Here is a 22928-nt window from a genome sequence, read left to right on the forward strand (position 1 = left end):
ATGACGTTGAAGTTTGCTTGTGTCCTTATTAAAATTATCCAAACAATTAATCCAGTGATGTGGGTTAAATTAAAATACCTGCTTCATTTAATGACTGCCAATTAGTTTGTGCTATCTCTCTTCTAATCGTCTGCTCATCTTACTTTCATTTGACATGTTTTCTGGATGTGTTTGCTGCATTAAAAATGAAAACCTTTTTGTTTGTTTTCCTTTTGAATTTAAGACAGCAATATATAGTCAAAACATTAATTTCATTGATATTTAAAAAAAGAAAAAAGAATGTGGTGCTGCCGCAAAAAGCAGCCATGCGGCATCATCTATATATTAAAGTAATCATCCTGTTGTCTCATCTTGAATGGACATGTGATGATCCATTTTGATTTATAGCCTACCTACAGTAGATCCTGATGTATGTAAAAGTGTTGCTGGTTTACGCTTTTGACAGCTTCTCCTCATCTATCTATACATACATGTCATCTGATCCCAACGAGGGTAAAAGTATAGGAACACACACACACACACACACACGCACACACATACACACACACACACACACACACAAAGTCTCAGTGTTTGCTCTTACACCGGCTGTGTTATTGCCCTGTCTTCCACCTGTCACATAGAGACAAATTTGTATGTGTGCATACACACACATACACACACAGAAAAAGAAAGAGAACAAGAGAGAAAGAGGTGTATTGTGTATGTTGAGCATTATTGATAACTAGCATAAAGGTACATGTGGAGTTTTTGTGCACCAGGGCGCTGTAGAACAACATTTAGATGAGCAATTATTTTTTCTTTCTTTTTTTTTCTTTTTAAAGATTTTTTGGGGGGGCTTTACCCTTTATTCGATAGTGACAGTGGAGAGACAGGAAAGGGGGAGAGAAAGAGAGGGGATGACACGCAGCAAAGGGCCACAGGTTGGATTCGAACCCGGGCCGCTGCCAAGCAGTGACATGAGGTAATACACAGTTCTGCTAAGAAAATTTTAAATTTGAAACACATTTCACATGTTTGTTAGGCCTGTGCTAGGGTTACACACAATTTATTTTGGTGAGAACGGTAAAATGCAAAAAGAATATCTTATAGCACTAATACCCTTTTTGCACTGACAAAGCATTAACATGATCTATGCTAATACCTTTTGCATTAGTGATACATTCTGGGTCTGAATGCTAAAGCTACTAAATGTCACAAAAAGACGTAAAGATCTCACAGAGCAGAAATGGAAAAACATCATAACCTCTAATGGCCAAAGAAGAGTAGCACAAGGGTATGTTAAGAGTTGTATGTAAAACTTATAAAATATAAGTTATAGAAGTTATATTTTAACTTGTTCAGTAATGAATTATATGTCTTGAAATATACAGTACAAGTCAAATAAAACAGTCAGTACTCTCATTATAAATGAATGCAAATACCTTACCACTGACTGTTAGTAGTCATTTATAGAACATGATATTACCTTGTGATATTTGACAAAATAAATAGCATCTTGTCTGGCTGATAACTTTTAGTGCTACTATTAAAAGGTCAGTTGGATGTGAATGTTCAAATGGCCATTATACTGTATGATATCACAAAATGAGTTCTTACTTCAGTAACTCAGATTTGATTCAAAGACTGATCAAAAGACTGAATGATTAGTAAATGGTTCAATAGAAGTCTATTCCAGCTACGTTTATAAAACACAATTACTAGGTTCAAATTAGATAAATAATGAAAAAGAAAAGGCACACAGCATTCACAAAACAAGCCATATCAATACAACTTAATTAAAAGTAAAATAAGCCCAAATTGGGTCATTTTTTTCTCCTTTGGCAATCTGGAGAAAGTTAGCTTTGCTTTTATCTCCTTTGCTACATGTCCAATCTTTATGGAGCTAAATCGGGGCCAAATGTTTTGTTAATTTGAAAAAAATATATATAGTTGAAAAACTAAAGTTTGAACTTGAAAATTTAAGTTTTGGTCAAAACTTGGAAAAAATAAAACCATGTATTCAAACTAAAAATAAGTGTACCAATTTTTCTTTCAGTTTGAATAAAATTTTGATTCAATTCTGGAATTATTTTGAATAAATTATAAATTTTCATTTTTCACTTTTATATTTCTTTTCAGTTCCACATTTCATGTCTTCAGATTCAAAACTTATTTTTTTTACGGCTTCAAATCTTTTTTTTTCGGTTTCAAATCTTTTTTTTCGGTTTTAGATCTGTTTTTCACTTTCAGATCATTTTTTTTCGGTTTCAGACTTTTGGCCCTGATTTTGCGTAGGGGGCGTGGCTTCAACTCATAGGGGCGTGGCATTATGAGTGACAGCCTAACAAAGAAGGCAGAAGACTCCTCTGTCATGTTGCCTTCAGGAAATGGTGTTACTGTGAGAACTATGACTGAATGCTTTCTATCCACTATATAAATGTGCTTTTTACTTAACAAACTGATACCAGTGACAAAGTTCCATTTAAAAAATTGTTTTGGACAACACATGGTACCAATTACACTATAAGAGCAATAAACTGTGCCAGATTGTGCAGTTCAGCAGGAACAATGACTTCTCCCACTTCCATATACGACTTTGAATGTAGCACCACAGTATTCACTCGGCAGTCAGCGTAGCGTCTGCTCCGCCAAGGCAGCCTGCTTACGTACAGGTGTTTCGGTTTAACTGGTTTTTTAATTAACTGGTGATAGAGGCAGATGTGGTGTGGGCGTGGCCTTTCAGGACCCATTCCCGACTAACCAGGAAATAAACATTCTTATAGCTTCGCCTCTATTTTACATTAATGTGTCGGTGTCTTGTGAAACTTGACGATAGAAACGAGTTGCTGAGCATTAATTCTGGTCCCGACAGACATTCATGCAAACACTAGCCGTTGTCGTTGCGAAATATCATCCGTTGTCTGGCGACTGTGTCTCGATCTTAGCCTACTGCAAGCCACGGAGACACCCAGATCGACTTGTGAATTTACATTAGTAAATACTACACCATTAAAACAACACTGTATCTAAAATGTAAGCAAACTGGGATATGATATATTGTAGGAAAAATATATGTCTTAATGTAAGTAATTAGCTGGGGAAGTTTCATGCTAATCTGTTATTTGTTTTTACCCTATCACATAATGTCATGCAAAATGTGTGGGAATTTGTAATCTTTAAAGCAGGGGTCTCAAACTCGCGGCCCGCGGGCCAATTGCGGCCCGCGGGACGATAGTTTGTGGCCCCCGCCTTAATATGAAAGTTTAATGTTAGTGCGGCCCGCGAGTTTGATATGTATGGTAGGCTACTTTACAGTGTTGTGTGCGGAGCTGAACGAACCCACCAATCACGGTGGGGTATATGGCTCTCGGGGACATTGGCCGGGCTTGATGCAATCAGAGAAACATTCCTCAATGAGTGAAAGTTACAGCCGCGTTGCCATTGAGTGTTTTCTTCCGTGCCTGGCTGCCTCGTTTCTATTGGGCACACGCGGACATTCGTCCCAGCGCGCTGCGTTCACAACACTTCACTTATTTTAAGTTGCTGCCCAGGACATTATACGTAGCCTATATATATGTATATAAATGTATATACATTTATATAGCTCTCATTATATATATAACGAGGGGTTAAATTGGGCCGGGGCTCTCCGGGGCTCAGCTCCGGCACATAAGACTGCTAGTTTGTCCAGATGTGCCTGCTTGCAGTCTAAATATGTCACAAAAAAATTGATGAAAGTGATGCTTTTGAAAACATGATATTTGAATGATGATGATACATGAATAAATGACATTTTTTGAAATGGCATGTCTATTTTGTCTCGGGCGGAGCTGAGATGAGAACAATCAGAACACGGCAACAACCCGCCCAGAACTGCAGACATTTCACCACCGGCGGGTCAACTACATAACGCCAAAGTGTCTCCGTCGGTAGGATTAACAGATAAAATGCCTTCTCATAAAGCTAAAACCCCGTTCGCAACCTCCACCGGCCGCTACGAAGTTCATGTCCGCTGACCAAGCCGTGGAACCAGTCCTCGCTGTCGCATCTCCGCCAGCGGTAGGGCTCCGAGCCGGCCACGGCTCCGCCCGAGCATCAGAGAGCCCCACTCGGTGTCGCCGGTGGCGCGGTATGCGTGTGTGTGTGTGTGTGTGTGTGTGTGTGTGTGTGTGTGTGTGTGTGTGTGTGTGTGTGTGTGTGTGTAAGTAAAGAGAGAGAATGGGAGAAGAAGTTTGTGTGAGGTGGACCTGGTCACCACACACCCAAATCTTCTCAGCTGTTGCTACTGTCATGCTGCACTGTCTCTTCATGTGGCACATTATGTTTATTGGCACATTGTATGGGTCACTTCTTATATCATAACAAGGTAATACAATGTGTAATCAAGTGATGACTGATTAACAGTAATGCAAATGCTAAATGCCCTAATACCTGTTGATACTACAACAATGCAGAGTATAGGCTCTTAACCTTGCAGTTTTGCACGTATCATGTAAGACTCAATTTCTCCAAAACTCTCCAGAAAGTGCCATTTAATGCCATTTAATGAATAATTTTTTCAATTGACATGTATGTATGTATATATATATATATATATATATATATATATATATATATATATATATATATATATATATATACACGTCAATGGCACTTAGAGAGTTAATATGAGGTCTCTCTCTCTCTGACAAAGTAAATCAAAGTGATGCGTACGCGGCGGGATAAAAGAATATAAATAATAAAAATAAAGAGATTTGAGAAGATTGGAATTTTTTTAAACAAAGCTTTTCTTGTGTAAAACCTGATGCGGCCCAGCCTCACCCAGACTCTGCCTCCAGCGGCCCCCAGGTAAATTGAGTTTGAGACCCCTGACGTAGGTGGCTGTGTCGATGCCTGTTCACAATTGGCTACTGCAAACGTCAGTGTGTTTTCCAAAACTTTTCCGTTATCAGTGTTATATTTGTAGCCTATCATTCCGTTATTAATCTGACTTCAAGTTGATTTGAGATGCTTTCATACAGAGATAAGTGAAACATACTTTCTGAGGTGTTCGCACTAATGTTTGTGGCGATAGCAACGACTGATGGCAGATTAATTTGTGACACAACTTCTATCCCGTTGATTGTGTTTTATATTTAATTCTACGGACGTGCATCATTCTCATCACTATGGTAGTGTACACTACACACTATTACTCATTCATCACATTTGGACAGGACTGTCAAACTCCCATTTTGTAACGATTTGGATATTAGGCGCAGGTGTGGAAAGGTATGAAATTCTTTTTTTTTTTTTTTGTTGTTAGCTTGTTTGTTATAGGCCTACCTATAGTTTGGACACCGTTTAATAACTAACTACAGCGTGAATGTCACTAGATAATAAAAAAAAAATCGGTGTGTCCGTGGTTTACAGAGACAGTGGTAGAGAGACACACGGCGTTACACTCGCCAGACAACGAGTGATATTTTCCTAACAAAAACGGATCATTTGTTCATGTATATATGTCGGATCCAAATAAACTACTGTCCCAGCAACCCGTTCCTACCGTAATATTTTCAAATTAATGTGAAAAAGAGGCGAATTGATCCGAATTGTTTACTGCAGCGGTGCAGCCCCGCTAGCAACACATATCACCAGTTAATTCAAAAACCAGTTAAACCGAAACAACAGGTAGGACATGTGAAAGATATTAGCCTTTTTGAATAGATACTTTGGGACATTATCCCCGCAGTGGCATTTTTTTGTCATTAACACATAAAGGGAAAATAGGTGGACAGCTGGAAATGAAGCATCACTAGCACTAAAGTTAGCATTAACTAATGTTAGCTTCACACTAGCTGGTGTTTTTACACTAATTTAAGTGTCCAGCTCAAGTTTTTTTTACTTTAACGTGTAGTGGTCTTTGTTAACCTCTGTTTGTCTGAATGACCATAACTCGACAGAGCCTTATAAATGTAAAACATTATAGATAACTAACATTGCTAAGTTAATAGTGTTACCTTTTCATGGTTAGTTTAAACAACATCCTGGTCTGCTTTGTTAATCAATCAATCAAAGCTTTTATTACGGACACACACGGTCCAGAAAACAGACAGTAGACCTACAAATACAAAAAGACAAGTTAGTGTATTCTGATACAGTTTGGCTGTGGTAGAAGCCTTCAAAGTTTGCCCACTTGGCATATTTTGTAAGGCATAACTGTCATGCTGTTACATGTAACGTTATGTGTGTAAAACGTACTTTATCAGGCCAGAGCATTAATGTAAAGTCATATTTGTCTACTCTGTAAAAAAGAGACCTTCTTCACTGCAGCCACTGTCGAGTTATGGTCATTCTGACAAACAGAGGTCCAAAGACCACTACACGTTAAAGTAAAATAACTTGAGCTGGACACTGAAATTAGTGTAAAAACCCCAGCTAGTGTGAAGCTAACGTTAGTTAATGCTAACTTCAGTGCTAGCGATGCTTGATTGCCAGCTTTGTCCAGCTGTCCACCTATATTCCCTTTATGTGTTAATCACAAAAAATGCCACTGCAGAGATAATGTCGCAAAGTATCTATTCAAAAATGCTAATATCTTTCACATGTCTTACCTGTGGGCTGGTGCCAGTGAATACTGTGGTGCTATATGTCATACATGGAAGTGGGAGAAGTCATTGTTCCTGCTGAACTGCACAATCTGGCACAGTTTATTGCTCTTATAGTGTAATTGGTACCATGTGTTGTCCAAAACAATTTTTTAAATGGAACTTTGTCACTGGTATCAGTTTGTTAAGTAAAAAGCACATGTATATAGTGGATAGAAAGCATTCAGTCATAGTTCTCACAGTAACACCATTTCCTGAAGGCAACATGACAGAGGAGTCTTCTGCCTTCTTTGTTAGGCTGTCACTCATAATGCCACGCCCCTATGCGTTGAAGCCATGCCCCCTACGCAAAATCAGGGCCAAAAGTCTGAAACCAAAAAAAAAAGTGAAAAACAGATCTAAAACCGAAAAAAAAGATTTGAAACCGAAAAAAAAAGATTTGAAGCCGTAAAAAAAAAAAGTTTTGAATCTGAAAACATGAAATGTGGAACTGAAAAGAAATATAAAAGTGAAAAATGAAAATTTATAATTTATTCAAAATAATTCCAGAATTGAATATAAATTTTATTCAAACTGAAAGAAAAATTGGTACACTTATTTTTAGTTTGAATACATGGTTTTATTTTTTCCAAGTTTTGACCAAAACTTAAATTTTCAAGTTCAAGCTTTAGTTTTTCAACTATATATATATTTTTCAAATTAACAAAACATTTGGCCCCGATTTAGCTCCATAAATCTTCACTTTTGCCTAAGTCATAAGCCCCTAACCAATGTGAATTGTAACATATTCACCGCTGAAGCACAATCAGGACTTGTAATGTACTGTAAATAAACACTGCCCTATAACCAAAAAAACTAAACATAGAAATGGTCAGAAATCCCTTTCATATACACATGCATTTTACATTCCGAATCAAGGCAATATTCGTGTGTCTGCCAACATATAGTGTTCAAAAAGTTCCTGAAGAAATCAAAAATACTGTATATCTTCAAGAATGCGTAGGAAATTACCTATATGTTCACACTGATGAAGAAAACCAGTAGTAAGGAAAGCAAGCAAACGATGTCGAGAAGGCACACAAAGAAGGCTCCGCTCATTTTTCATCTTCATCTCATATGATCAATCCAATACACAGAGCTGTCAAAACTGGAAATGGTTTGAATGTTTATTCTAAAAAACACAGAGGACAAGCTAACTGGCCGGCTGGAAAAATCTCCCCCGTCGGAATTCTCCCTAATCCCTATGGTCAAATTTAAATTATTTATTAAAAATGTAATAACAATAACTTATAACAATAATAACTTATTTCACCAGTAAATTGCTGTTAAATGACAAAAACAGATGAGAAAAGGGTATTTTACAATGACTTGCACCACAAGGTTTACCAGTTTCAAGCAAACGCACCATTTACCACCATACTAGCACATACCACCATAGTGCTAGTTTGTGTCTTTAGCTGCACACTGTTGTACGTCACAGTCCTCTACAGTGAAATTCAGTCACACCTTTACACCGTTACAGCATTTTAACTGTGTTTAATCCAGCTACTAGCTAACGGTAGGCTAACATTAATGTTACCTGTTGCCAAGTGTAACGTAAGTGTTAACTAGCATCACGTGGAGTGATGCTTCTGTTGCCTCTAAAGTCTGTTTCGGAGCATCAGAGAGAAGCTCAGGCATTTAAGTGGCACCGAAATGAGGCACAGAAATCCGCGTTGCTATTTGGTCTTGTAGATACCAGTCATTTAGGTTTCAGTACCCAACTCTACACATAATGCATTGCAGTTATGTATTTGGTGCAAGAAAATACATCCATGGTTAGGTGGAAGTAATATATAACTGGTAAAACTCTGGTTGCTGACTACCAAAGAAGGAGAAGAGGAATACATTGAATAAATACATTTTGGATTTTTAGCAGAAAAAAACCTCATTGTTAGCTTGATATTTTACTGGATAATGTAGGCTATTATAATTCATCTCAGTTAATTTACTTAGAGTGTTGTACTTGTGTGATTTTTTTATTCTCAACATTATCTGTGAACGCATGGAAGAAATGCTGTTTTTGCAAGATATTATATACCCGTAGCAAAGTTATGATCAATCATGATACAAATCACAATACATAAATCATATACTCATGCAGTTGATTACCAAGCCTCATTGAAATGAGTCTGTATGTATTTCTGATGATTTGTAGAAAGCTGTAAAAAGTTATAATAATAATACATTTTATAACTAATATTTGTATAGCACCTTTTATACAAGAAATGCACCACAAAGTGCTTTACAATAAGGAAACAAAACAGACATAGAATGAACATAAAAACTAACCATAATTAATGGAATACAAGATGGAAAATAAAACACACTTGAAGCAGTAGCGCTAAGTCTACAACTGGCGGTCGATCCGTATAGTTGGGCTGAAACCCAGAACAGGTGACTGTTCTGGGGTAATGAACCACTAACTAGCGCTGACCTGACGGAGCAACAAGACCGGCAGTTTGTGGTGCTCCGTACCCAGCCCACAGTCACCTATTCTGGGGTAACTAGACCACCAACTACCGCTCAACTGACGGAGCACCACGACCGGCAGCTCACGGGGCTTATCACTTATTTTGCGTTAACTGAACCACCAACTAAACGACTGCTCTAATTCACATTAAACTGAGCATTTCCATTGATGGTGAAGTGAGACAAGGTGAATGGGATTTCTTTGGGACTATTTATGTGGATGTTTATCTGTCCTCATTCATTTCGTTTCCTTCTTGCACAGCCGCTGCAGTTGACACACCTGTAAACACAATGTTATATAATATAAACAATAAATACAGAAACGTCCACATAAATAGTCTCAAAGAAGTCCCATTCACCTTGTCTCACTTCACCATCCACGGAAATGTTCAGTTTAATGTGAATTAAAGCAGTCGTTTACCCGCTAGCTCACTTAACAACGCCTGTGTCAACCCGCAATGGGTACAGAGCACCGCGAGCTGCCAGTTGTGGTGCTCTGTCAGGTCAGCGGTAGTTGGTGGTTCAGTTACCCCAGAATAGGTGACTGTGCACTGGTTACAGAGCGTGGCTCTGTTCTGAATGTGAGAGATAGCCACGCCCCGTGATTTGCATATAAGAACTGGAAATAAATAGAGAGGGAAATCAATAAATGTGGCATTAGGAAATAAAAGTCCACAGAAATAAATAAACGTGGACTTATGGAATAATTAAAAGTAAAACCTTTTAATATATTTATTTAACTAATTGATTCATTTTGATATGAATATTTAAATTTATTTAATTATCTATTGCCTCATTTATTTATTTCATTATGTATTTCAAAGGCATATTTATTTATTTATACATGTATTTATTAATTAATTTATTTATGTATTTATTCATTTATTTAATATTGAATAAAACGGCATTCCATAACTATCACCCTTTCAAGTGGCTTCCGTGCGACATATGCTGTTATGTAATGTCAAGGGCTGAGGGGAAGTGGAACTACTAATGAAATGCAGCCAGTGAATGTAAAGTAGAGGGACTGTAGGCTCTATGCTGCCGCTGGCCAATTTTGGCAAGCGCTGTTTTGTTGTATGTATCATAGTAACGGTTTATATATCCGTTTCTCTTTTTGAATGACAAATAGAATACCAACGCCTGCTTGCTGGCATGGAGCCCTCTCACGCAGGCGCAGAATGTACGTGCTAGTTGCCAGTCGACTGTTGTCCTAACGGTGTGTTCAATTGCCATTTTTTGGCCAAGACACTGGCGACTTGAGGAGACATGAGGAGACATGAGGCAACGCCAGAGCCAGGCTTACCGGTGTTTTCCACAAGGCGCGTCTGCGCTGTGTTCCGGAGGCACAGCGGGCCCCGCGAGCAATCGCGGCCATTCAAGTCAATGCTTGATATTCCACAAGCTCTCCGCTCCACTAAAGATATGCCCCAGGTCTATTTCCACGTGAGCCGCAGGAAGTAAAACAGCGAGAGAATTCAGTCTACAGTTCAGTTTACTAAAACACCCCCCAATATTACAGTATGTCTCCTCTACAACACAACAGACGACGAGAGATTCATCTTGGAGGTAGAAAAACATAATACGACATCACAGATCTTTTTTATCAGGACAACGCCAGAAAAGAGAAGACATGGAGTTAATTGCAGGAGTGCTTGGAGTAGAAGGTATATACTAGTTTAATAAACACGTGATTGCTCTTTAAAGTCCTTGTAAAGACAATAAATCTGTGAGTCGGGCAGCAAGACGCTCCGCTTCTGAGATTTCGGGTGGTATGGTGGTGGAGTGGAACAAAACCGGAGCGCAGCGCACGCAGTGCAAAGTGGAAAATGCAAGCGCCCTCCTTAAATGCTTGCCATTTTGATGCTAACAAGCCATCACCTCCCGTTAGCATTCCATTGACTGCCATTCATTTTGGCGCCACTTTGACAGCGACTATCTGAAGCGTTTAAAGACTCTATTTGTCCATTGTTTATTTCTAAAGAAACACGACAATGTATAAAATGCTCCATTACCTTGTACCTCACGTTATGGCTCCGTAGCAGACATTTTTGTAAAAATATGCTATAACGATTGTGTCATAACCACGTGACTTACTATCGCACAGTAGAGAAATTACCGTACAGTACAGGAGAAGCTCGCAGGCAGTTTCGACTTACGTTAGCTGTTTAAGTTTAATTACTGATGTTAACTAGCATTTTAGTTAGCAATAATTAGCCTGTGCCTATGTTATCTCCTTACATATACCTACCTACCCTACACTCTCTACGTTCTCTACGCTCTCAGTCTGCAAGATTGGAAATGATTGAGATTTCTCTTGGCACAGCTACCAGAAGACTTACAACTTTCAGACAGGTTGCTCACGTCACATCTATGTCTTCGAGGTCAGTCGGAGGCTGCGCAGTAACGCTCAGCTATCACCGGAAAAGTGCTTCTAATATCCTTCATTGGTCTCCGTCCAGAGCAACGGAATCTGTTGGTCCATTTTATATACTGTATGTCAATAGGAAAATGGCTGTTTGTCGCCACTTTAAAGGCCCTGACAGTCAAGAACAAATCAAATATCTCCTGAAGCTTTTTAAGATAAGATCATCACACTACAAAACTAACCATTAAGCTACTTTAATCATGTTAGAAGTGGATTTTACTGTAGTTTTTCAGACTAATTAGGTTATCCCCACCCAAATGGGTTTCTTAGTTACATTAATGACCCTTAACTGTGTGTTAATTAACATCAGACTAAAATGGACCTGATCCCTGATTATACAGCACAGACCTTTTTTTTTACCCTGTGTGGGCCTTAGTGAGTCATGCACTACTCTTTAAAAATAAACTCAAACTAAACTCATAAAATAAAATCCATGGAGGGTGATACATTTCTAAATTCAAGCCATAAGAAAACATTCTTTGGGGCTTAGGGCTAATAGTAAAGGGGGAAAGTTGCCGATGTTCAACCCTTCTGAAGCGAATCATACAGTGGACGCGGACCTCCAGGTACTGCGGCCATTCACCTGCATGTCAGCAATACAGGAAATCTGCAAACTTTCCCTTAAGTTACCATCTAACGCTAGCGGTAGCTAGCCAGCTTGGTTGGCAGAACGCCGAGCAAGACTTTTTTAGGCGACCAAATGTTCCAATTAACTTTGACGAAGTGAAAACACACATTGAGGAGGTTAAAGTTTAAGATTAAAACACGGACAACACCCAAAAACAAGTTCACAGCTATTTTAATGTACCATGAGCCATGGATAAGCATTGCTAACCCTCTGTCATGCTTGACAGGTCGACCTGTAACCACGCGCCTAGAGCATCCCCTGCTTTATCGTCTATTTTAAAATAAATGGGACCATAATTTACTAAATAAACATTGTGTCAACATCAGCGATTGAGGCTATACACTCGTTAGGAAAATGCTTATTGAGGTAATGAGAGAAGTAGGATAATTTTCCATTAGACTTCTATAGAAACTGACTTCTTTTAGCAACCAGTAGAATCGCCCCGTGCAGGAAAAGAATGCAGGTTCAAGGTACTTGTGCATTGGCTTCACTTTTTCGTCCATTGTTTTTACAGTCTATGGTTGCAGCTAAGTCTTACAGTAAATCCCTTATGAATGATATCACTGATCTCAACAGGTCTTACCTGGTTAAATAAAATAATTATATTAAAGGTCCCATGGCATGAAAATTTCACTTTATGAGGTTTTTTAACATTAATATGAGTTCCCCCAGCCTGCTTATGGTCCCCCAGTGGCTAGAAATGGCGATTGGTGTAAACCGAGCCCTGGGTATCCTGCTCTGCCTTTGAGAAAATGAAAGCTCAGAATGGCCGATCTGGAATCTTGCTCCTTTTGAGGTCTTAAGGAGCAAGGTTACCTCCCGTTTCTCTGCTTTTCCCACCCAGAGAATTTGGCCCACCCATGAGAGAGAAACATCATGGCTTTCAAACGAGGAAAGTGGCAGTTGGTCAAGGCTTAGAGGTTACCTAACTCCCACGGTAACCTCTAAATTAGGAAATAATTGCTGAAAGATGTTTTTATGTTATTTGGACCATTTAAGGTGGCAAACAAATCCTAAATCCATTCAATCAAAACAGTTGGAAATAGCATCTGATAGGCAGCAGTGTTTCTACAAGCACAGATAAGCTCCACTCCTGGTTTCAAGCTTGAGAATACATACTGTATGAGAATGGTACATAGTATATACAAATGGTCTTGTACATAGAGTTTTAAATTTAGGTGGCTTACCTTTTAAAGATGAGAGCAATAACAAAGTCAGGGTTGACTCTGATTCTCCAATCGCAGTCTTTCCCAGGAGGGTAAGGCTGGGGGTAGTTAGGAGACAGAATTACTCCAGAAGGACCGCTGACGTTACCCCCACATGTTGCTGGAGACAGACAGTGGGAGAGACAGAGAGAGGGAGAGAGAGACAGAGAAAGATGATTACACAGCATTGGGCTTGGGGTAATTTGGAAAGAGAATCACCCCTGATTGACCACTCATATAACCCCCACAGGTCGGCAGAGTGGAAGAGAGCAAGTTAGTAATGGGAAGTATGGCAGGGGTTGGTTAGGAGAGACAGAATTAGCCCCAGTGGAATTATGATATTACCTCCAAAGGTAGCTAGAAAGGGTGAAAGAGCAAAAGAGAGCTAGAGAGAGACTGTGAGATTTAGAGTGTAAGGCTGGGGGTAGTAGGCAGAAAGAATCACCCCTAGCGGTCCTGTTATCCCACAACAAGCCAGAAAGCAGGAAAGAGATATTGGCAAGAGAGACAGATAGATGCATTCAAGCAGCAATTTGGTGATGTGAAGGAAGAATTTGAAACATGGAGAGGTGTCTTGGGGCTGGCAGGTGGGTGTGAACGGATTATCAACAGCGAAATAGAGGTAAACAAAGGCATTAACAGTTGCAAATCACTCACAGACAGACACGCTTATGCACCAGACTTTTGTGTATAATGTTGGTTTAATCTTAGGAGCTTTTCAACACCCAGAGATTCACCACCTGGGGTGAAAGTACAGGAGAGGGAAGCGCTCGCAGGCTAAGCTAAGAGAAAACGAAGAAGAGTTAAGCCCTACGTTTTATCTACAGTTGTGCAAAATGTGAGGTGACTGGCAAAGAGTCAGAAGCAATATCAGGAACAAAGCATAATGTGTTTAACAGGCATGGCTACAAGGAGAATTACTAGTCTATGTGACTGTGCTGTAGGACTTCCCAATAGTGCTTGCTGATAAAGAGAAGGAGAAGGCAACATAAAAGGAGGCTGTGGCTTGCTGTAAGCTGGGGGGTGGAAACCATGCTACTTTCTGCAGAATTCTTCCCACGGCTTGCTCACATGGTTTACATCCAACCTTCAGCTGTGTCTGATGTCATACCTCATCCTGGTCCCTGCATAGTTAAAAATCCAGCAGCCCAGGAACTTTATGGTAATCTCTGGTGATGTTCCTTATCCATCTTCTCTGACTAACTCAACATGATATTTTATGTGCAAGACAAAATTGAACTGGATGCAGCCGTAAATCAGGAAATAGAACTTTACGTATTTGTTACCCCAATAAAGACATGTAGTTCAGTAGCAGCTTACTACCAGCTGGAAAGTATGGTTAGACAAAGCTGTGGATGTGTTTTGTGCTTACGTACTGGGATTTAAAGGTTGCATGGTGAGGACAATGAAGTGCTCTTGCTGCATTACAGATTGTATCTTTTTTTGCACTGACTCTGCTATCCCAGCATTTTCTCAAAAAGGACAGGCTTCACGGCTAGGAACCCCCTTCCTTGAGTGAGAGAGTCAAGTGTGTCAGAAGGACCTGAAGAGGAAATAAAGGAAGGAAAGCACACCTGAAAGTGGGAGAGTGAAAAACAAACTGCAGCAGGCTTGTGTGAATGAGGTGTGGAGTGAGATGTGGAAGCTCACTGGGCTATAAGCAGCAGGTGGGCCCGATGGTGGTGATAATAGAGAAAAAGGGCAAACAAGCAAGGCTTTTCAACAGTTTTCAAACAGGAACCCTATAACAGCTATCTGCGTCACTCAGTGATAATACAAATGTGACCTCACTTTTTTAACCGCCTTTCCTCTCCTGTGCACATGTCTCATCATCCCAGTTTTGAGTTTAGGAGATTTTTGTGATCCATGTTAAATTTTCATGTGGTCTTCAGCAACAGTGCTCAGTGCTTAGCCTGACCACATTTTTTTTCAGCACCTGTTCTTCTTCCAACTTCTCTTTGAATCTTAAAGAGCATGCCTCCAGTAAGGAAAACCATCTGATGCTCCAACAGTAGCATCCTTTGGGAGAGATCATCTCACCAGCAGGCTTCAGTTGATTTGTCTCCAGAGAATGTCAGATATGGCAGAGCAACACAAGGGCACCTCAGGGACCTGAACTGTCTTGTTTGATGTTACACTCTACACTTCAGACTTAAGATACAACTCTGGATCATTCCACCTCCAGAGTTTTTGCACTCAGGAAGACATTGTTTGATGTATTCATTAGAGGATTTGATTGACAGTATCTAAAAATCGTGATATCTAGTTCATATTTAGTCCTCATTTTTTAGTGCGCAGTATGACATTGAAGTCTAAAACTCATTAACGTTTGACCACAGCATCATAATTTATTTTCATTCACTTAATCTCAGTTTGGCAGTCAGTGATTCACAGAATAATGTACACCTACCGGCACATGTTGGAGGGTCAGGTTGCCAGTAGAATCTGTTATCCATCCGTACACATGTGATGGTGTCTAGGCCTTGCAGCTGGTAGCCTGGATCACACTGGAACGTCATGCTGTCACCAGGCTCCTTACTGTCCCCATATCGAGAACCATTTACAGGGATGCCTGGGTCATTGCATGTTGTTGCTGTAGTGGCTGGAGAAGACAGACAAGGAGAGACAGAAACATAATCAAAATGAGATTTATTGCCAAAGTACGTAAGATATTGACATACTGCTGGTTGAAAGAGATTTAGACAGACAAAGAGTACTAGCAGCAGCTGCAGACAAAGAAGTGAAGACAAACAAAGCATATGGATTTGGCTTACTGTCATAAGACTAACTAAATTACTATACTTATTATTAAAGGTAGCAGCGTAGTTGGAGAAACATGTGACAACTCAACCTGACCAGTTAGTAACGTAATGGTTCGTCAGTTCAAGTTCAATCAAGTTTGGTCTTTTTGCTTTAGTGGAGCCCCCTCAGGGTAAGCTGTGTGCTTGGTAGGGATTCACAACAATCAGCCTGTGTCTAAACATAATGGAGTGCTTACATCACATCAATCAGTGTTTAAAGATTAAAAAAGGCCAAAATATTTAAAGAACATTGGAGCAATATGCATTATGTGTCTGAATGGAATATAATAAATTTAAACAGTATTTTTTGTCAAATGACTAACACTATGACTAAAATACTGCATTCAGTATGTACAAATGTCTCTTGTATAATTAATATTTATTACATTCCAGTGGTTTCTAGAAGATTAATGATATATGGTGTTTGGGTTGGAGTTATTGGGTACAGAGCTGAGTCCTGGCCAAAATACTTGTAGAATATTGAAGCCGGCCTTCTGGAATACAATCCACGTGAAACATATAAATTATCTTTTGCACAAACAGCTGGTGTATGGCCAAACATAGTATTATAACATCATGTTTATTATATCTTTCCAGTACAGAACAGTATTTATTTCATCAGGGACACCAAGAGGGAAGAGGACAAAATGAGAGAAAAAACTACATGAGAAAGAAATTTGTAGTAACATCAACCCTAAAAAACATTTGCTTAATAAATACACAAACCTTGCTTTAAATGAATCAGTGTGTTGGCAAATACCGTTACCTTTGCTTTAGTAAATCAACATTGAGGTAAATATAAGGAGTCATTACCATAGTAATGGAATAACGGTGCCTTGATTAGCATTTTAGTGAGTGCAAATATTTATTGTTTTAAATATGGGGAGAAAGAAAAAAACTAAATGTGTGTGTGTGTGTGTGTGTGAGAGAGAGAGAGAGAGAGAGAGAGAGAGAGAGAGAAAGAGAGAGAGAGGCAGAAAGCATTGGATGTAAATATTTATGACTGGAAATGTGCATCTCTTTAAATAAGTTCTGATGGTTATGTGTGTTGGACTTTGTGTGTGCACACTTGTGCATGCAGATTCATGTGAACCACAGAGCAAGTAGAGGTTTACAGTATGGGCTCGTGCGAGAGATGTGTTAGTAATAAATGGCTATGTAAAGATAAAAAAGCACAATAATGTGTGTGAAAGTGTGTGTGTGCATGTGTGTGTGTGTGTGTGTGTGTGTGTAAGGAAAGATCGTCGTAAAAATCAATCAGAGGCAGACTCTGATTGATTTTACATTGCTACAGTGGATCGCAGTGACTTTGGCCAATGATTCTCAAAGGACGGTGCTCAGACATTTTGGGTCTAGTGGCTCAAACAGCAAAGGCCATCCCTGCACCCAAAGGGCACAGTTATTGTCCAGGTTGCCCTTTCTTTAAAAAATGGGAGGAAATAGCAGCAATAGTTTGTGTTTATTGACATCTCTTTGAGAGAGTATAGGTCTTACAAATTAGACAATTTTTGGATTTATAGTTAATTTTGCAAGTTCAAAACCCCTAAAAAATGGAAATGACTTTGTATGGTAAAAAAGATATATGCTAAAAACTAATAGGCTAATGAGCCAATTAAAATGAGATTTTTAGCATATATCTATCATTATTATCATTATACTATAATTAAATTATTCTTATAAATCCATTTCTCAAATATACATTTCACAATGCTGTTAAATGGCTATCTAAACTCAACACTCGTAGTATTGCTGCTGCATCTTCTGGTTTCCTAAACTGTGGGGTACGACCAAAACTGAGCCACGGGTCTCTGGTGGGCTCTTTCAGTACTTATTGTAGTGAGTCTGGGTCCCAGGGTGAGGTATTACATTTCTCATTTGATTCTTTGGCTAAATGTTTTTCAGAAATCCTGTTAAATGCAGCATTAATACCAGATTAATTCTCTTATAGTCAATATAAATGAGGTTTATATAATAACTAAGAAACTATATGCTGATGAGTTTGTTAATTTCCTAATTTAATTGCTAATTCAGTAATCAGCTTTTCTTCATTAATGGGTGTGGCGGGTAGTGAGACAGACCACCCAAATCAGTGATTTAGTACAATCATGGCACCTTTTTTAATTGTTTTCAGAAATTCAGTGTTTCCTATACCATGTGAAGTACAAGTTTAATGACTTTAATTTAGTGATTTAGAAATAAGTCTACTTACTGGAAAATTGTATAGAAAATCCTTGCTTGCTGATGAAATAATCAGAATCAAACTGCAGTGTGAGTGTGTTGAAAGTTGAGTGGATATCTTCAGGTAAGGCTGGGCCTGACCATTCTTTCAATAGGATCCCCCCGTCTGATGGTGCAGATGGACCATCCCAAACTCTCAGGATATCGTGGCCAATCTCAGTGTCAAAGACTATGAAGTGGAGGCTGAGTAAACGCAGAAAATACACAGAAGTTCAGAGATCCAATACACACAATGACAACTGTTTATTCAGTAGTTTTACCAAAGTCAAATCAACCATAAAATAAAATTAAGCAGAGCTGAGAATAGACAGAACACACAAGGGCAGGGCTACTGCGCGCACGCACGCGCACATACACACGCACACACACACACACACACACACACACAGAAGAATGTAGTAGTGGCCACAATGTGTTAAGCAACATTATGGTGGCATAATGACTAATGTGGTGTACTCTCCTACACAGCAGTGGCTTTGACAGTGAACATTTATCTATAATTAGTGAATGTATCATTACCTGACAGTCTTGTGAGTGTTTACCTGTATAGTTTATGTAGATGGAGTTAGCCAGTAAGCTAACCCGATCTTGGCCAGAGCAAAGCAATTCGGCAGATACTTGGTAGTATACTTGTCTTGATTCTTTATGAATAAACATTTCTTAGCTAGTTTCATCTAATGTAACCTCTCTCTCCCCACCCCCTTCCTCCCCTCATACTCACAGTGGCTTCAGTGCAGTGCCCATATCCAACTGCTTAATAATTACCTGATAGTCTTGCCTGTGTCAGCCTCTATAGTCCAGGTACAGTGTAGGTTGTTGTCATATGGAGCAGGATATCCCGGAGACAGAATCCGTCCAGACACTGCTCCAGTTATGTGACCTCCACACTCCGCTACAAGGACACGAGAGAAAGGGTGATCATCACTGGGGGAAAAAATACATATCCCCCCTTCTCTTTATTTATATACATATACATATACGGATGTAAACCACATTTCCTTATCTTAACCAAATGAACAAAACACACATAAAACCACAGCAGGTATAAATCTACTAGACATACTAACTACACACATGTAACTGAATAGAAGGAGCATTAGAGCAGTTACTAACAAAGCAAGGATCATGGGCAAAGCCATATATTGCAGGATTGCTGTAGGGTTACTATGAATTACAAACTCTGCAGTAGATATTGTGGGCAACTTGAAGCAACTTCAAGACGTCCATAAAATCCACTCTCCTCATTAACGGAGACATTTAAACTGTATTGGAGAATATTAGTCTCTGAATTAACTTTTTATAAGGTGACCAGATAAAGAAAATAAATCCTCTAAAGTTACATAAATTCACCTGCATTGTCAGAGTGAATCTGAACCCTAACACACCTGATTTGTCGGACGTTTGCTATTATTATTATTCTTTTAGAGGATTTGTTCATGTTCATCCTTTCACCGAGTCTCTCTCAATTAGAGGTCTTCACAGTTTCACTTGGTTTCTCAGAACCGAGACCTGACCCATGACCTGAGTTGGAATAAGAAAAAATGATACTCTCTCTAATTGGGGGTAGGGTCTCGAGGGTTTATATGTCTAATATCAGATTGGATCTGAATGGATCAAAGCGTACTCAGTATCAGCTCTGATCACGTGGTACTGTAAGTCATGACCTCGGCTGGAAAAAACATTTTGGGACTATGTAAAAAATGTGTTTGGGAATAAGATTCAAAGATATTGGTTAGACTATTATTATCTTCACCCAGTGGGCTACATAATTTTTGGTGAAGGGGACAATATGACTTTCAATATTTTTATATATTTTGACGGATATAAACAAATCGTTTTTGGAATTAGTTTCTATGACTTAACATTTGTTTTCAGGGCATTAGTATTATGTTGCTGCTCTTTTTAACTGCAGCGACTTGTTAATATATATAGCACATGATGCTGCTGTTGGTGTTGCCATTCTCTAGGGTCTGTTACTTAACCTTGGATATATTCTCTTCAGGTCTTACCGGTCACTTTTTTAAGAAATGAATTAATGCACATTGGGTTTGGGTAAGCATGCTATACCTGTGAAGACCTACTATATTCTCAATGCAACTCGATTCTTCTTTCCAGCTCTATTAACGTTTCATTTCTATAAGAGGCGGCTCCTCTGCTTTCCTGTAAATTACTCTGAGGTATGAAGGTTGAGTTAAATGAGAATCAGTTAAAAAGGGCTTGAATCATTAAATCAACCTTGAATTATCCAAAACTTCTGCTATACTGTTTCAAGGTTGGTGAATAACTTTGATGGCTGTTTTCCTTTAAGGATCTCCCAATAGTGTTTAAAAAAAATGCCATTTAATGCACAAGAGAGAACTGGCTTTGTGTGTTATTTTTGTATTGTTTTCAGTGTTGAGGAACAGGGGAGATAGCACGACGCAGGGGAAAAGGCTGTGAGCAGATTTGAACTCATCATGGTAGTACACGGTGGCCCACTGAACCAGCAGATCGTTACTGATTAGAAAACAGTTTTTTGTGTGTGCATTGTGTGTTTGTGTGAGTTAAGAGGGAACCATTAACACAGCTCTGCGATCTACAATACCATGACAACCTACTGCTGTTGCATTACCCTCAGCAGAATGCTGACAAATGGACATTTTTATGGGAAACACAAACACAAAGGGAGTAGCAAATATGACACAATCACACAGCCAGAAACATACATACAGACTTGAAAACACTTTTGTAGTTACACAAGCACATACACACATGCATGCATACACCCACACATGTAATATTAACAGTTGTTTCAGTCCCTTGTGATAGAAATCATAGGAGGTAGAGAGGGGAATAGGCACAAACACACAAGGTGAGAAAAAAGAGGGTTATTTAGTAAGCATGGGCCAATGATAATTTCCCAGGATAGAAAAAGAAAGACAGAATTAGAGGTATGCACATATACAGAAAAAGATAGACAGGTTTCCTGCATGACTACAGAACGACAGAACGTCAAAAAGAGTCAGAGGTAGACCACCAATCTGTGGGGGAGAGTAAGAGAGAGGTATAGAAACAGCCTGAGGCGAAAACCATCTCCTCATCTCCATGCTAGTACATACAGATATGGGATCGAGGGAGACAGACCGACAGGGAAGGAGAAAGACAAATGCCCCAGCAGACAGACAAAGGAGGAAGATACAAAGGTAGATACAGAGGTAGTTAGCCCAGGGCTCTGCCAGCAAGTATTCTCCTGGTTGCTGGCTTACCTGAAATAAGGCAGCGACAGAGCATCTACAAATGAATGACTGACTGCAGAGATACACAGGGAAACACACACACACACACACACACACACACTGAGTAACACACACATCCAGCCAAAAACGCATACTGATTCTCATTCACACCCAGATAAATACATTCCCCACACACACATAGTTTTAGTTGCCATTAGCAACAACATCAGGCCACGTCCCACCTTAGAGCGCTCAGGTGTTCTGGCGGTAAGAAAGACAAAAAGGCTTGGCTCTGCAGTAAGGAATTCCAAATTAACATGTGCCAAGTGCCCACATCTACCCAACAAGGTAGACATACCACAGGGAAAGTGCTTTAATTTGTACAATATGTAAAACCAAAACATATTTATGGACAAGTAGGAATTAAGGACTTCAAAAATTTAAAATGTGCTTCAGGGATTTCAAAGCTTGCTAGGAACAATATAAACAAACGTGGAATTCATGCTTCACTGATGGTTACTGAATGAAAATAAGGAATCAGAATGGCCAGCTGTGCATGCTGTAGCTAAAATACAAAACTACTTTCACAGGTCCATAAGCAAGAGGGAAAAAAAGGAAAAATCACCATGTCAAAGCACCTGAATCGTTTGGCACACTCCTCTCCAACCTAATTAAGAGCTGCCAAGTGCCAACTAAAGCTAAATCTGCCCTCTGGCAGATTTTTCTACATTAAAACTTAGGAAATATTCAAATATATTCTAGATATGCCAAATGAGAAACCTTTATTTTTGTCATTTTCATGGTCTGAAAAATAAAAGCTGATATCGTAGGAGTGCACAGCAGTCACATGGACGGCTGATTATTACAGTACATTATGCTTTCGGGCAGTTCTCGCATCCTTCAAGCTCTATAATCATTTTCTCAATTTTGTGTTCTTTCAACTAAAAATGTGACTTTGATCCAACCTAACAATTGTTTTATATTCCTTTATTGTGTGTTTGCATGACATTCATCTCTCTAATAAATCAGGGAACCTCTGTATGTATGTTTGTGTGTGTGTGTATGTCTGTCTTTGAGATATCTCATGGGCCGTTCATCCAATCTACTTCACACTTGGTTTCCTGGGTACCAATGAACTTGGGGTTTGGAATGTGGAGCAGTTTGGACAGCATTGTATATTTGATATTAATAAACGGAGAATAAAACTAAATGACCGCACAATAAAGATTGAAGGAAAAAAATTGCCCAAAAAAAAAAGAAGCTCTGTAGAGCAGCAGGGGAAGGTTCACCAGCTTTGACTGCAGTTCACTTTTTGCTGCTTCCAACGTCACAT

The 22928-nt window shown here is 39.2% G+C and overlaps 1 protein-coding gene across 1 annotated transcript in view; it reads right to left on the minus strand.

Annotated features, from left to right (window-relative positions):
• The window catches only part of LOC120556497 (CUB and sushi domain-containing protein 1-like), a 348428-nt gene that overhangs the window by 99736 nt on the left and 225764 nt on the right, over nt 1–22928 (minus strand). The window contains exons 27-30 of the mRNA XM_039796142.1: nt 19146–19272; nt 18352–18563; nt 15752–15943; nt 13324–13462 (exon numbers count right to left, since the gene is read on the minus strand). Of these exons, the coding sequence (XP_039652076.1) occupies nt 13324–13462; nt 15752–15943; nt 18352–18563; nt 19146–19272 (670 nt within the window). The remainder of the gene's footprint in view (nt 1–13323; nt 13463–15751; nt 15944–18351; nt 18564–19145; nt 19273–22928) is intronic.

This window comes from Perca fluviatilis, chromosome 3, assembly GCF_010015445.1.
Source record: "Perca fluviatilis chromosome 3, GENO_Pfluv_1.0, whole genome shotgun sequence".
Classification (NCBI taxonomy): Eukaryota; Metazoa; Chordata; class Actinopteri; order Perciformes; family Percidae; genus Perca; species Perca fluviatilis.